The following is a 16,444-nucleotide window of genomic DNA, read 5'->3' as shown; positions in this document are numbered from 1 at the left end:
TCTGAAGTTCACTCACTGTACCTCATTTGACAATATTTTACAGAGCTCAGTAGAATGGCTGTGGGGTAGATTAGCCAGACCCAGCAATGACTGCATCTTGCTAAAAAGTCTTCTGGTACACCCTGAAGTAGAATGAGGATGGTGAAAGATAATCCATCAGGGACTTCCTGGGCAGTGCTCTTTATCCCAAGGAAGCTGCTGCTGCGGTGTGGACAGTGTGGACATGGACCCTCTGGCTGATATTCCTGTTCATTCATGCATGCATCCATTCACACATTCATTCACTCATTCATCAGTCATTATATACCAGACACTGTTCTAGTTGCCATGATACATCTAGTGAGCAAGACAAGCAAAGTGGATTCCTAGTCTCATGGAATTTACATTCCAGTATAGAGGGACAAACATTAAAATTATATTAAATAAATAAAGCCATTTCAGACAGTAATAAGTGGTATGAAGAATATAAAACAGCAATGGGATAGCATGGATGGGAGAGGGCAGCTGCTTCATCCAAGGAGGTCAGAACAACTCTGAGGTGATGGTACCTGAGCTGAGACCTGAATGATAGTAGGAGGCCAGCCATGCAAACAAGGGGGAGAAGAATATTAGCGGTAGGAAGTGCAAATGCCCTGAGGCAGGAAGCAGCCTGGCTTGTTCTAAGACAAGACAGAAGACCAACATGGCTCAAACAGGCAGTGATGAGGAGAGTGCTAGGGGATGAAGCTGGAGAGATAAGTAGGGCTCACTTTTGATTCTGTTTGTAATTGTAACCCATTGAAGTACCTTAAATGGGAGTCACATGATCTAACTTACGTATTTGAAAGATCATTCTGTATTGTGGATACAGAGATGAACCAGGGAGGCAAGTCTGAAGATGAGGAAGTGATCTAGGTGAAGGAGATGGTGGCTTGAAAGTAGAATAGTGGAGAGGGAGATGGAACCCAAACTAGAAACAGCAGTGGATAGAAGGAAAGGGCCAGATGGTTTAGGGTTACAAAATTATGGTGGCCAGAAAAGTGTGCTGCAGATTCCTGAAATAGTCTCTAAACTTAAGTGCCCAATGAGTGAAATTTGTTGAGTGAGAGATACATCTATTTCCTTTAAAAGATGATTCATTGGCAAATAGAAAGTAGACAGAATCAATGCTATTCATAAAGGGTCACTGGATTTTATTCTGTGTGCGAGCATCATGCTAAGCACCTTAAGTACATAATTCTCACACTTGGCCTGTGGAATAGATGCGTTCATGATCTCCACTTGACATATGAGAAAACTGAGGCCTCGAGAGGTTGAGTAACTGGCCAGGGTCATATACAGAAGACGGGCTGGAGCCGGAACAGAAACTCAGGTTGGCCTCAGCCCATGGTGATCTGTCCACACGAGTGCTTTTGTTCCATTTACTGTCTCATTCCAGAAAGGCTGTGAAGTGGCCAGTGAGACTGATATCACGGATGGTATAATCTAAACTCTCTTATGTAAATAACCCTCCTTTAAATACTTACAGAGTATTTGACCTCACTACATGAATAGATGCTGCAAAATCATTCACATGTAAGGCATCTAACCTTAGAATCATAACAGTAGGAGATAAAAGTTCATATTTTATTTTTCATTTTTTAAGATACTTAAATGAAAAATTTCATGTCAATATAGTAACAAACATAAAAGTGCTCGTATTTCAAGACACTGGGTAGAAAATCAAATCTAAACAATATTGAAATTAGAATGGAAATATGATATACAATTTTTTGAAAATAAAGGGGACACCAGAATTTTGAAATTGACTTTATTAAAATTTCATGGCATCTTAAGGAAATATAAAGTATTTGAAATACTTTAATAATTAAATATCTCTTTCAAATGTAAATACATCTTTTAAAAATACCCCCCAAATTGTAAAATATATTGAGACTTTTATCTTCTGATTAGAGTATAAATAAGATCCTGATAATGATAGATGATTAGAGTGGTTTATTGTTGAGAAAAATCAAGTTCAAGGGATGAATAGTAGTGTAATTAAAATGTCAGAGCAGTAAATTTTGATGTGTGACTAGTAAACCTCTTGAATCAGGAGCCAATGTGATTTATCGTTCCTTCTTTCCTTTTTCTCAAAACAAGTGCTACTAACTGGCCAAGATTTGCAAATCTTTAATCACTAATCTTGTGCCATAGATCTTTGTGGGGTTGACTTTTAAGTTTAAAAAAAATGTTTTTAATCTCTGCTGTGAAGCACAGGGGGAGATTAGAAATTGATTCAATAGTCATCTTAAAAGGAGAAAAAATGGGCTGGGGAAAGACATGCATTATTCTTGGGAAGATGAAAAGTTACCATCCCTGACGTTAATCATCAGTTTTGCTGACCACTGAGAAAAGGGCAAAGTCAATATATATATATATATTTTGTGTGTGTGTGCAAGCAGCTTTCATTTTTTTGTTACACTTTTTATTTGTGCAATTCAGTTACTTTTTCCTCTTTTTTTTTGGTTCTTTGTTTGTTTGTTTTTCTTATTTCTCATCATCACTTCATATGGGCAGTGAAAATTCAGAGGAGCGACAGGCAACCTCCCTGGGATTCCTGGGCCAGCGACCACTGCAGTCTTCACACCTACCATCACTATAATACGTACCACCCTGACCATTGCAGAGCGCCAGCCCTGACATGCGCGAAAGCACCTCCTCCAAACAGCCCTCGTAATGTTCCAGGCTTTCGCCTCCTGGTCTTTTACTTAAATTATATTCTTCTCACCCCTTCCTCATCTGATTCATACCATTTTTGGTTTCATGGGTGTGGTGTGCTTTTCTTTATGTAGTAGCAACTTATCATTTCTGTCATCTCTTAAGTCCTTCTTTTCCATCAGAAAGCATTTGTTGTTAGGAAAGGACGTAAAGGTTCCAAATGCTTTATGTGTGGTCAGGAAATAACAATGCAGGATAGTATATACAGTACAGTATTCTCAGACCTTATTTGTGTATGTGGAATCACTTGTGAAATTCATGTCAGAAAACATCTATGAAAATGAGGTTATGTATTTGATGCATTGAGTTGTTGTTTATGGAGAAACTGGTTTTAATGTTTACTTTTTTGTCTAAAGCAAAATTCATAGAGCCTCTCGGTGTTGCATTATACTTATGAGGATCGGTGCTACTCCTCAGGCATTTCCGGGCCCTTGTAACTCAGATTCTAAAGCGCTGTCTCCATGGCTCCTGAGATCTGGTCTCTGATTGGTTGGGGTGCCTACTAGCCATTGCTGTGCCTCTTGTGTGTCTTTCTGTACTGTTGCTGGTTGGCAGGTGTGGCAGGCTCACACCCCACCTGAGAATGCTCTGTGCCAAGTCCTCACTCTTTTACAGCAGCTTTGTCTTCATCCTTCTCTCCTACCTCCACGAGTGCATACAGCCTGAGTTCCCTGAACATGGGGACTTTGCCTCGAAGCCTCTACTCCACTAGCCCACGTGGAACCATGATGAGGAGGAGGTTGAAAAAGAAAGACTTCAAAAGCTCACGTAAGTGAAATGTTAGCCAATGACTTTTGGCCTGGAGGAAACGTGTGGGTCCGTTGGAGTCTTGGATATAAGGAAACCTGCAGGAAGAGTGTTTCACAGGTAGACGCTAAGTAGCCGCAGACCTGTGCCAAAGACCGGTGAAATGATCTCTCTTATCGACATGGTAATGATTGCACCAAATACAGTTTCAGACTGAATTTGTTAGTTCATTCTACCTTTGTCTACAACTTTTTTTGGGGATCTTTTTCTTGCTCTTTTGATCTGATAAAATAACCAAAGATGTGATTTTTTTTTTTTTCTTTAAGACTCCTTCCTTATATTCTGGGTAGTTTTGGACATGAAATCTTTGTTCTTAGTTTCTTATTCACCCTAAAGCAATTTTTTGAAAACTAGGTCCCCTTTTGATAAATATAAGAATTCCATGCAGTTGTTTAATATTATTATAAATTTCATACTAAATTATATTTCATGAACCTCCCCCTGCAAGAAAGGCAATAAGTTTAAACATGTGTTTTCAAACTGTATCTCATTCCCCTTGAAAGTGCCTTTTCAAACTGTATTTCACTCCCCAAGATTCTAATACTTTCCCCAGGAACCTGCCCCACTGAAAATCTCTGCCCTAACATATATCTCTGTTACTCACTCCAGCGTCAGGAAGATTGAAGGATGCTCGTCTTTACAACAAGCATCCTAAGGTCCAGGAATTTCGACTGTGATTCTTAGAAATATGATCTTCTGGGACAGCCAAGCACATTATAGATTAGGCAAGACTAGGAAGATTGTGGTTGGCTGCTTGCTTCTGGATAGCTGGTTGTACATGTAAACAAGAAAAGGGTGGTTGAATGGCTTAGGGAAGAAGGGAAGAAACACATCACTCCTAAATTTTTCTTTTGTGGTGACGGGAGGGCAGAATATAATCTCTCATCATAATCACATAAGTTTTAAAGGAAGAGAACACCTATCTCTCCAACCAGATCTAATCATAGTCTAGGGAGGTGTGAGTATTTCTTGTTTTTTTTGGTGGCCATGATTGTGATTCCTGTAAAGAAGCTCAAAGAAGATGGGATCTCTTCCTGTGCTTACCATGGGGATAAAGTAAGGACCACTCTTAAGTTACCTAAACAAAACCAAACCCAGGTACTTCAAGACTGGTGTTAAAGAAAAAATGTTCTTGTGAGGAAGGGTGGTTGGATCTATTGGCTCTTCAGCTGGTTTGCCAGAGTTTCATCTTCAGAGGTGGGTCTGTGGCCAGGCCTACCAATGCCACCATCAGTGTAGGAGACCAGCCATCACCCATACTGGGACATGGTCTCTTCATGTTATAAGAACCTGAGGTTCCCTTACAAGGAAAACCATCGCAAACCTCCACTGTGGTGTATTCATGATATTGATGTGCATATCCCTTCAAATATAAGATTTGTCATCTTTAGTATAGGTAAATAGAAGGAAGACTGAGAACCAGGAGCTTCTAGAGCCTCATATGTTTCTTAGCTGACTCGAGAGAGTAAATTATTTACTCGTGGAAGAAATGAGTTGAAGGCAACATAGTGAACTGGTTATGAGCATAGCCTCTGGAACCAGGTTGTGTGGGTTCTCATCCCAGTGTCATTAATTTCTAGCTCTAGGACCTTGAGCAGATTTTTTTTTTTCCACCCCAGGGAGCCCCCAGACCGGGGCGCCATGTCCACAGCCAAACTTATCCCCAGGTCCCAGGGCAGGGGACCCGGGGCCCATGAGCTGCGGAGCTTGCTGTGGCAGTCATCTGGGCCAGCCCTTGAGCAGATTTTTTAAGCTCTCTGTACCTTAGCCTTCTTAGCTACAAAGTGGGGCTAATTATAGTATTTACCCTATTGGGTAATTGTGAAGATTATATGAAAATGTGTATATGTGTGTGTGTGTGTGTGTGTGTGTGTGTGTGTGTGTGTATATTCTCATCACTGAAAGGAACGTGCAGGACAAGAAATACACTCTAGACTATATATTCATATATATATATGATATGTTCATATATATGTGTGAATAATGATATATTCTCATATAATCTTCACAATTACCCAATGAAATAAGAACTGTAATTATATATATACAATATATATATAACATATATATATGCTAGAACAATACTTATTAAATAGTAAGCGCTATTGAAATTGTTAGCTGTTTTGAATAGCTTAAGTGTTTGCTATTATGATGCCTAAATCTGAAATGTTGACACTGCTCTCAAACGTAGGCATTTTCCACATGGTTCCACTTTGACATAATACATAGGTTGAGTCTTCCATTTAATGCCTCAGGATTTGTGGTGGATATTTTTATATGAGATTTTTTACATAAAATGGCTTCTTGTGCAACACTGCTTACTGAGAGAAAACAGGCTAACAGCCCTCAGCAAGGAAGGGCAATTAAAATGGATGCATTCATGTTCATACTTCTGCTTTAGTGGCCAAACATTTGTTTGTGTGAGGTAAGACTGCTGTCTTGATTAAGGATATTAGTGACTACAAATAAATGATAATCTGTTTGGCCATCTCAGGTAGATGTTTACACATCTTAAAGTTTTTTTGTTTTTTGGGGTTTTTTTTTGGCTGTGTTGGGTCTTCGTTGCTGCACACAGGCTTTCTCTGGTTGCAGCGAGCAGGGGCTACTCTTCGTTGCGGTGCTTGGGCTTCTCATTGCGGTGGCTTCTCTTTGTTGTGGAGCACGGGCCCTAGGTGCACAGGCTTCAGTAGTTGTGGCGCATGGGCTCAGTAGTTGTGGCTCGCGGGCTCCAGAGCATAGCCTCAGTAGTTGTGGCGCACGGGCTTAGCTGCTCCGCAGCATGTGGGATCTTCCCGGACCAGGGCTCCAACCCATGTCCCCTGCATTGGGAGGCGGATTCTTAACCACTGCACCACCAGGGAAGCCCTACACATCTTGAAGTTTGTAGTAGGAAAGAAAGCCGAGACCACACTGTCACCAATACCCATAACCAACTGATAAATTCTCTCTTGAAACAGCACATTATTCTCCAACATAGTAGAAATATAATCAGAAACCTGGTTCTAGAAATTTCTTGATATTTATGTTTGCTGTAGACTGTAGCCAGTAGAGCACCACTGACCATGTACCTATCGGAATTTGTCTTGGGAAATCATACATTTGTATTTTAATCAAACAATAAGATACAAAACTATAAACTTTTATTCCCACTTCAGAAAGACCTAAAAAAAATAAACTAATGATAGTTTTCCAAAGTCAGAAAAAAACTGAGGATTTAGTTTTTTGGTTTTCTTTTTCTTTTTTGCTTAAGCTTGGTATGGTCACGTTAGATGTAAAGGTTTTCCCAGATGACTGATAAGAAAAGTTTTATTGCTACTCTCACTATACCATGGTTTATTTCCATCACTTTACTTATGTCTTTATTCTGTGCCACCATTTGCTGCCCCCTTTCTAATACTTATGTTTCTATAGCAACCGGGCCGTTTGTATGGATGCCGAATCATGGCAAAGTCACAACAAATATAATAAAAGTCCCTTTGCCGTATTGGTGATGAGTTGAGGCCAGAGCCTGCAGAACAGAAAAAATTCTTACATACGTTTCTAATACAAAGGAAAGACATGGCCAGAAAAGAATGAAATCTTCTCACATAAATATTAAAACATTCTGTGTCATTGACCAAAGGGGAAAATACAGGACGTCTGTAACAACGTGTTACAAGGATTAAAAGAGTAAAGTGCCATGTTTGTGTCACAGGGAAAATGATAAGTACCCCCTGCACTAGGCTTCCAGGAGCGTCACAAAGCCCTGGGAGGGTGGCAGAGCCATGTCCCAGAGGGAGCCCTCTTGTCTCCTCTTCCGGATTCTTGCTGACCTTTCCCCCACGGCCTGAGCTGCCCCTTTTTCTGCCACGGAGGCCAAGGCCCCTTCCAGAACCCCATCATCCCCCGTGATGGCAGGGCATGACTGAGCAGTGGGTCTGGCTAGTTCCCCCTGCTTCCTGCTCCAGTACATAGAGCCAGTGTAGACGCTTGCCTGTTCCCAGTCTGCCTGAATTGCAGAAAAGGGTAGAACTTAGAACACATTCTCAGAATAATCTTTGCCTCTTCTGTGGTTATCACTTACTACTAGGGAGGGCACCATTGAAAAGAGCTAAAAGGAAGAGAGGGAAAAAAGCTAACAATTTTTGTCCCTTCCACCAGCCCCTGAAAAAAAGAACAGAAGACAAAGCTCATGGTAAGCTTTTATAAATGACCATGCAGGGAGCCCTCGAAGGGGACAGCTTAAGAGCTGCCTCCACCCCCATTTGGAGAAGAGAGCTGTTAGCCACTCCCACTGTCTCCTGAGCTGGATCACGTGATACACAATGTGCCGAGTCCACAGCAGGCGGACTCTAATGTGGGAAACTTTAGTGAGAGACAGGTCTTCAGTTACCGGATCCAAGAATGACAAACACAATACATTAATAAATCTTTGATACCTACGTGGCAGGGGAGATACCATGATCATGAAGGTGGTTTTCCCAGGACGAGTCTCATCCATTGTACTCCGAATGCGCTGACTCCTGCGATTTCCCCAAATGAGGGACATTCGACTGCATAATCTGTGGTAGTGGGGGCCTGTGTTCGCACTTTCCCTTGTTTTAAAAAAAAATCTTTGAGGTCCATTTCTCTATATACTTTTTAAATGCTTTTCATATCTTACAGTAAATCTCATAGCCATCTAAATTAAGGAAACATTTGGCAGATTTTTAAACTTTAGGATCTAACCAGTTGTCTTTGGCCTCCCCTCCCTTTCTTACACTAGGAAAGACAAGAATTGACAAAAACACAGGGTCATCTTCTGCAGAACCCTCCAAATGGGAGTGAGAACAGGACAGAGCAGGTGCGAATCCTGAGCACAACCTTGGCACACACCAGTTAGCAGTATTCAAACACAGCATGTCAGCAGTGTAGTCTTTTCCATCTTCACCTATGAGTAGAAACAGGCACGCCTCAGGCCAGAACTAGTACCTTGCAGGAGTATTTGCTGCTGGAGAGAGAGAATGCTTTATACAGCTGTTTAAACTACAGGGTTATAATTCATACATCACCTGTATTTTCTTCTGCTGGTTGACCACATTAGTGAAGCAGGATAATCAAGCTCATCTTTTTCTCCTCCAAGTAACATTGGTTGTTTTTTCTTCTGGCCCATCATCTTTAAATCTTCAATTTATCCTTTTCATCTCTGGTAGTAATTTTCAAGACTTTAATATGTGTGAGTAATCAGTACATTGAATTTCCAATGAAATTTTACTGTTTCAAAGAACAGATTCTAGTATGTCAGAGGACTTTTAGAGTTAATGGTAAAATCCTAGATTATTTAATATAATCCTATATTCTTCATAAAATTATAAAACCAATGTTTAATACATTCTAATTCTAAATTCAATGTCCTAATAATCTCTATCACTTCAACTTGCCTCCAGACAGAGGTTATGAATTTAATGATACCCATAGTGAATTTCTATTTCAAAACCTTCTAGAGAATGAAATTCCTCAACTATCTTCTCTGACTGTTCCAGAAAAATATAGCAAGTCTCTTCTTTGAGAAAGTCTTTAGTATATCTAAACTAATTCCCCCTATTACTATTAAATTACTATTCCTTCTTGATTTTTTCTTAGTGGAAATAGTAATCGGCTGACTTAACAATTCAAAAATAATGTTTAACTCCAAATGAGTAGTCCAAAAACCTATACCAAATTGGGATCGCAAATGGAAAAAATATTAATGTGAACCTATAGAAAGTTCCATAGAAAGTAAAGTATTCCTGTTGAAGTCCAAAAAGTAAGAAGACAGGGTGCCAGTCATCTGCCAAATAGATGATGTTCTAATATTATATTCCCACCTGCTATGAGTACTAACTGGAAAGAAATGCAACTCTCCAGATCCTTACTGACAGGAAATGGTATTTTCTACTGGTTTTGTGGCCATGAGTAACAAAATGTATGGTCTGGAGAGCAATCAAAGTACAGCTGATATCAACAAAAGCACACTAGAAAATATGATCTGAATTACTATTTGATAGTTTATGTGTCACATCTTGGAATTGTGGGCCACCATCTGTAAATAAGTTTAGGGTTGGAGGCTACTTTCTTCCCCTAATACAGGCTACTTTAACCTCATTGACATTAATTCTGCTGGGAAAGGACAATGATGGTGCTTCTTAAGAAGTAGATTTTCCTCACTCCTACTGGAAAAATGATCCATCTCACCATCCTCTGCCATGTCAGCTTCAGTGCTGGAATGATCTACATGGTAGAAAAATTAGGGTCCCAAAGAACAACATCTAATTCCTTGACTCAGCAGAATCTATATCAAGTGTTGGTTCCAAAAAAGGAAAGTGTTGATATTACAAAACTGGATTCATTCCTCATGTGTTTAGCCTTCATGGAATGTTGCAGGCACTGGAATTTCAGAGAGGAAAAGATCTGGTCCCAATCTTTAAAGAACTCAGAGTCAAGTGGAGAGACAGGCCGGCAAATAAAAACCTGATAAATGCTGAACTAGGACCATGTATTAGAAAAGTGGAAATGTAGAAAAGTAAATACCTAATTCTGTCTGGATAAGGCAAGGGACGGGACATTAAAAACCCAAGGGGGGTACTTCCCTGGTGGCGCAATGGATAAGACTCCGCACACCTGATGCAGGGGGTCCGGGTTTGATCCCTGGTCAGGGAACTAGATCCCACCTGCATGCCACAACTAAGAGTTCGAATGCCACAACTAAGGAGCCCACCTGCTGCAACTAAGGAACCCATGGCTGCAACTAAGGAGCCCACCTGCTGCAACTAAGACCCAGTGCAACCAAATAAATAAATATCAAAAAAAACAAGGGAAAGGCTAAAGTGGCAGAGGGCACAGCACATACAGAGGTGCAGAGGCATGAGAGCAGGCCTGGAGAACATGACTCAGGAACAGAGCATAAAGGAACATGAGACTGGATGGGCAGGAGAAAATGAACTTATGAAGGATCCTGCGTAGTCTGCTAGAATTGAAGATTTTGTTCTCTAGGAAATCGGGAGCCCTTAAAAGATTCTAAACTTGGGGGTGACCTTTGCATAGTAGAAAAGCCCCTTGGGAGCAATTTGGAGCTGTTAGCAAAAGATAAGGGGCAAGGACACTGGTTGGAACCCTATGTAGTAATCTCTACTAGCAGTGATGAGGCTGTGCTCTAGGGGAGTAGAGAAGTTGGGGCTTCATCTTAAACAAAGTTAATCTGGCAATAATATGCAGAAAGCACTGGACATGAGGGGACCCAGAAACAGGTATATTAGAATAATTGGAATAATGAATGCAATGAAAGTAATGAGAGCCTGAATTAAGGCATTGGCGATAAGAAAGGAAAAGAGGATTTATACAAGATATATTTTAGTCATCATCCTGGTAGAACTTAGCAACTGATTGGATTTAAGACAATAAGGAGTTGTGAGTCAAAGGTTCTTTGAGATTTCAAGCCTGGAGGACTATCAACATGATGGTCCCATTCGTAGAAATAGTGGTGGCCATGAGAAAGAGAAGATGATTAACTCAATCTGAAGATGTTGAGTTTGAGGAGTCAATGAGACATCCTTGTGGATGGGACATCAAGGAAATTCATCACTGGAGCTTGAGAGAGTCTAGAGAGGGAGACACGAGAAGATACATGAGAGGTCATATTACAGGTGCATTGGAAGTGAATGGGGGAAAGAATGAGAGTAGAAAACGCTTAGGACAGAACCGTGGTCAGCTCTATGTTTGGAGTGCAGAAGGCAAAGGAAGTGGTAAGGGCTGGAAAAGTAAGAAACTAAGAACAAAGCTTCATCAAAACTAAGAGAGGAACTTCAGGAAGAAAGGGATAGTTCCCAAAGCCAGTTGCTGCAGAGTGGTTAGAGAGGATGAGGCCATTGTTCTTGGCAATCAGGAAGTCATCTGTGAGAGTAGTTACAGTAAAGGGTGAAGGGAGAAGTCAATTTTAAACAGTTTGGGAATCAGTACAAATCTATAGAGAAAGGTCAGAAAGCTAGGGGAGTGAGTAGGAAAGTTAGGGAAAATGTCAAGAGAGAAGTTTTTATGGCACAAAATCACAGAGGGAGTGGAAAGGGAGGGATAGTATCAAAAATAATGAAAGGAAGAATTACCCTTGTACATCCTCCTGAAATGGGGGTGGAGGGGGAGAACACATGATGATACTGAGAAACTGAGGTTGAGAAGCATGTTGTTTAAGGAATTCTTGTCAAATGGCTGGATTTTTTCAGTCTTGTAGGAAAGGAAGTAAAGTTTGACCCTTAAAAGAGTAGAAATGTTTGTGAAAATACCCATGAGGAATCAAATAAGGTACCAAAATATCACACCACAAAAGATTCCAGGGCCCCATAGAGAATAATGTGAATTCGTCATGACTTTCCGTAGCACCCTTCAGCAACTCAGTAACAGCAGTGGAGTGACTGGCTATTACCAAAGAGTATGGTGTATGAGAGTAGACAAAGTCACATGAGGTGTAAGAATACTAGCAGAGGCATCATTGAAATGGTCACCGGAGGTCCCGGTGGAGTATGGAGGAAAATGACGTTAGAAAAGGCAACGAGCTGGTAACCGACTATACTGCTGAACTGAATGAATAAGCATTTTCAGAACTCTAATGGAAAACTGATGAACTTATAAAAGTGCTAACAAAAGATCAAGATAAAAAAAAAATTAATTACATGGGACTGAGTGAACTGATGAGGATGATTATAATTTTTGTGACCTTCTGTTTGAATTTAAAAAAAAAAAAGGCAACGAGGAAAGATGATGGCTTGCAAACCAGATTCTCACGTGAGGGAGGCAGAGGCTTCTGGAGTGTTCTGCTCCTACCTCACTACCTGCAGTAGCTGTGTTTTTATCTGGAATACAAGGGCATCTCTTATGTGCTTTCATATGAAGGGGGGGAAATATCTGTTGCCAAAAATATTGTTTGAAAGCCATTAGACTAGGAGACAAGTGAGAGAAAATGGGACTAGACGTCCTAAAGAGGAGAAAGTCAGATCGTAGGGACTCGGGAAGATGGCTCATAAGGACGTGTGATCAATAAGGAGGATTCAGATATTGAGATCCTGGAGCTCTATCCACTTTGAAGGAAGATGGGGTCCAGCATCGGGCTCTGCTGGCAGAGAATGGAGGAGGATGGAACTGCTAGTAACTGGCATTGAGAGAGATGAAGAACCGTCAAGCCAGCATGTTAGGAGATTACGGCCATGATGTCAAAGGTGCCGAGGACAGCGAAAGGTTAGAGGAGGTAGGTTCAGATCCAAGTCCTGAAGTCAGTGAGGAAATGGAGGGACTTTGCAAAAACAGAAAACTATGGGTTTGAAGATGAGACAAAGCAGAAATAAATATAGAATATGGAACTTGAAATAGGAGTGATTTGAGATAAACAGCACTGCATACGGGGAGCAAGGAGTATTCTAAACCCTTCTCTCTCCTTGCCCCAGGCAGGGAGCGTGAGGGAAAATAGCTTCTGGTTGGAGAGGGTCCTGAGGTGTATGGTGTCATCAGGTTTCAGTTGGAGGAAGGAGACCAGAGACCTTTGTTGGAGGAAGTGGCAGTCAAGCGCAGGACCCTACAGGCAGCAAGCTTTCTCACAGAGAGCAAAGGAGGCCCGGGTGCCAGTGAGCAGCGCTGAGAGGAAGGCATTCCAGGAGGATGCTTTTTCACGACCTAGGTTGGGAATGGGAACAAGACAGCTGTGCACCTGGGGGCTTGGATGAATATCAGAGAAATGAATGAAATAAGAGATGACAAAACAGGCCGGCGAGCCAGTGGGAAAGAACAAGAGCTGAAGAGACCAAATTTGCGGGTAGGAGGAATGTAGGGTTTAAAGGACTCCATTGTGGCAACCCAACGCCACGTTAAGGCTGATGACCAGCCCATCCTCACCACCCCAGGAGCCAGACTTAGATCAGTTGTTTCTTCAAAACTGAAGGTCAAGTTGTTTGTAAAAAGCTGGAACCTTGGGCTTCCCTGGTGGCACAGTGGTTGAGAATCTGCCTGCCGATGCAGGGGACACGGGTTCGAGCCCTGGTATGGGAGGATCCCACAAGCCGCGGAGCGACTAGGCCCGTGAGCCACAACTACTGAGCCTGCGCGTCTGGAGCCTGTGCTCCGCAACAGGAGAGGCTGCGATAGTGAGAGGCCTGCACACCACGATGAAGAGTGGCCCCCACTTGCCGCAACTAGAGAAAGCCCTCGCACAGAAGCCCAACACAGCCAAAGATAAATAAATAAATTTATTTAAAAAAAAAAAAAAAAGCTGGAACCTTAGGTACAAATGGCTAAATTGGGGGGGAAAAAACACATTAGACCAGTTAAGCCCAACCCCCATTTTCCTAGATAGGAAGGAGATAAATGACTTGCCCCAAGGTCACCCGACTGGTTGCTTAGTGCTCGAGCCAAGACTAGATCCCAGGTACCCTGACCCCAAGACCATCCTCTTCCTACAGCTCCCCTGCTATTAGGGGTGGGCCTGAGGAGGGGGCTACACTGATGCTGTGACTTCGATGTGACGAATATCGGGAGACTCGTCTATCCTGTTCAGCTCTGGTGAAACTTTTTATGCTAAAAGACCTAAAACCTCACATCCCACCACTGCCAATGAGCTTTTGTTCCGGAGACATGATCTGTTTCAGAAACGCTGGCGTTCCTGGTGCCTGTTCCAATCTAAAGTCATTTCTTGTGTGTGTGTTTGTTCCTCTAGTGTCATTAGCCTCCAGTACGGTGGGCTTGGCTGGGCAGGTTGTTCACACAGAAACCACAGAGGTTGTGCTCACAGCAGATGCTGTCACAGGATTTGGGATTCAGCTGCAGGGCAGTGTGTTTGCCACAGAGACCCTCTCCTCTCCACCTCTGATTTCCTATATTGAAGCTGACAGCCCAGCAGAGAGGTGAGACGTTTTCTTTCACGGCATCGTTGTCTGCCCTGCATTTCTCGCTGGCTATCTTTGACTAGCTAATAAATTATGGAACAGTGCTCAGTGCAGGAAATGCAAGACGTGATGAACTCTGTTCTGACAATAAAATTTTATGTTCTTGATCAGGTTTGAGAAAGAATAGCGAGCATGAGTGCCTTTAGCAGATTTTTGGCCATTGGCAACTAGAGGCTAAATTAATTAAAAAGGAAAAAAAAATCCATTAAAAAAATCTCTGAAGTCCAAACTTAATAATTTCTCTGCCATGGGGGAATGCACATTCATCATTACTATATATTGGTTCAGATCAGATTATAACAATACCATGGTGCTAAATTATTAATTACTTTTCTGGGATATTTCAAGATCCCCTTGCTCACATTTGTAGCCATGAAATGCAAGATTGTAGGACGTTGCATATAACCGAATCACTTTGCTGTACACCTGAAACTAGCACAATATTGTAAATCAACTACACTTTTATTAAAAAAAAAAAAAAAGGAATGTAGGATATTGCAGTTGACCTAATAGGATGCCCACAACATTAAATAAATAAGACCAAATGCTATTTGCCAGGATCTTGGCAACTTCAACTGGATAATTATTTACTCTATTTATGACCTGTAATGTGTGGTTCTAAATTCAGATGTGGGGTGCTACAGATTGGAGACAGAGTGCTGGCCATTAATGGAATTCCAACTGAAGATAGCACCTTTGAGGAAGCCAGTCAGCTGCTCCGAGACTCTTCAATCACAAGCAAGGTCACACTGGAAATTGAGTTTGATGTTGCAGGTACGATCATATAATCTCAAGTCAGCTGTGGAGTCAGGAGTGGACTGCATGTGAATTATGTGGATTATGTGGCAGGGGATGGGGGAGGAACGACAAATTGTTTTTATGTAACGAACTTGTTTTTGTTTCGGAGGTTCAAGGTGTCATTTTGAATTGAGCATTGCTTTTGTATTATTCATTAAAATGTCACCCCAAGAACAACTGAAAATAAATGTGACAAAATGAATAAGTAATAGCTGCTATAAACGTGATTTAAAAAAATCATGTAGCCTTTATTCTTCCTGACTTTTCCCCTATATGCTAGAGAAACCATATTCTTCAGTCACAGGGACAAGAAATGCCGCTCTTTGACTCTTCCCACTGCAGAAAAAAATATGAAAGTTCTGTGGGGAACAATGAAAATTCATTGGGTGGATTTATTCAAGCCCAGTAGGTAAATATTTGGTCTCTAGTGTTAAAGAGAAATCGCACCAGACACTTGTTAAAAATGACAAGGGAGACTTTATTCAAGACTATTTCAATAGCGATCAAGACTTGCAATAGGAAAGAGAGCTTGAACTCAGCGTCAAAAACAGCAAGTGCATTTGTATGACTTAAGTTTGGCCATGGAAGGAGTCCTTGTCAGTAGCTAATAGGTGTACAGGTTTTAGAGGTCGGTGCTAGTTCCCATTTAAGAAAGTTGTCTTCTCTTAGTGAAATACTATCTCACAGACCCAATAACCTTTACCAATCAATAAAGATATGCTTTTGGACATAGGGATCACATTATCCCAACAAATATTTGCTGAATGTTTACTGTGGGCCAGTTACTATTCTATACAATGGAGATGCAACAGTGGACAGGAGAGGGGAAAAAAAAAAATCCCTGTCTTCATGAAGCTGATATTATAGCAGTACAGAAAGTTTATTGAAAAATTAATAAATATAAATTTAGGCAGTAATAGTGCTCTGAGGAAAATAAAGCAGAATGGGGGTTAGAGAATGACTGTAGGGTTTTTTTTTTCCATAGGATAACTCTCTAAGGAAGAGACATTTCAGCAGAGATTTAAAGGTTGAGAAGGAACCATGTCAGAATCTGGGAGGAGAGCATTCCAGGAAGAGGGAGCAACCAGTGTAATAAGCTTGGTGGATTTGAGTAATAAGCTTGGTGGATTTGAGAAACAGCAAAAAGGGCTCTTGCTGGAGCATATAAGGGAGCTGGGGAT

At 41.3% G+C, this 16,444-nt stretch overlaps 1 protein-coding gene across 9 annotated transcripts in view; it reads left to right on the top strand.

The window, feature by feature from the left end:
- GRIP1 (glutamate receptor interacting protein 1) overlaps window positions 1-16,444 on the top strand; it is a 713,644-nt gene that overhangs the window by 615,900 nt on the left and 81,300 nt on the right. For 5 of the 9 annotated variants that reach the window (XM_082351188.1, XM_082351187.1, XM_082351186.1 and 2 more), the window contains 4 exons: window positions 2,539-2,694; window positions 3,355-3,507; window positions 14,237-14,423; window positions 15,094-15,239. In XM_082351188.1, coding sequence (XP_082207314.1) covers window positions 2,539-2,694; window positions 3,355-3,507; window positions 14,237-14,423; window positions 15,094-15,239 — 642 coding nt within the window. The remainder of the gene's footprint in view (window positions 1-2,538; window positions 2,695-3,354; window positions 3,508-14,236; window positions 14,424-15,093; window positions 15,240-16,444) is intronic. The other 4 variants (XM_082351190.1, XM_082351192.1, XM_082351191.1 and 1 more) reach the window with 2 other exon arrangements.

Source organism: Balaenoptera borealis, assembly GCF_965194805.1.
Source record: "Balaenoptera borealis genome assembly, chromosome: 13".
NCBI lineage: Eukaryota > Metazoa > Chordata > Mammalia > Artiodactyla > Balaenopteridae > Balaenoptera > Balaenoptera borealis.
Note: the sequence above shows the minus strand (reverse complement) of the source record. Positions and strands in the feature narration are given on the sequence as shown.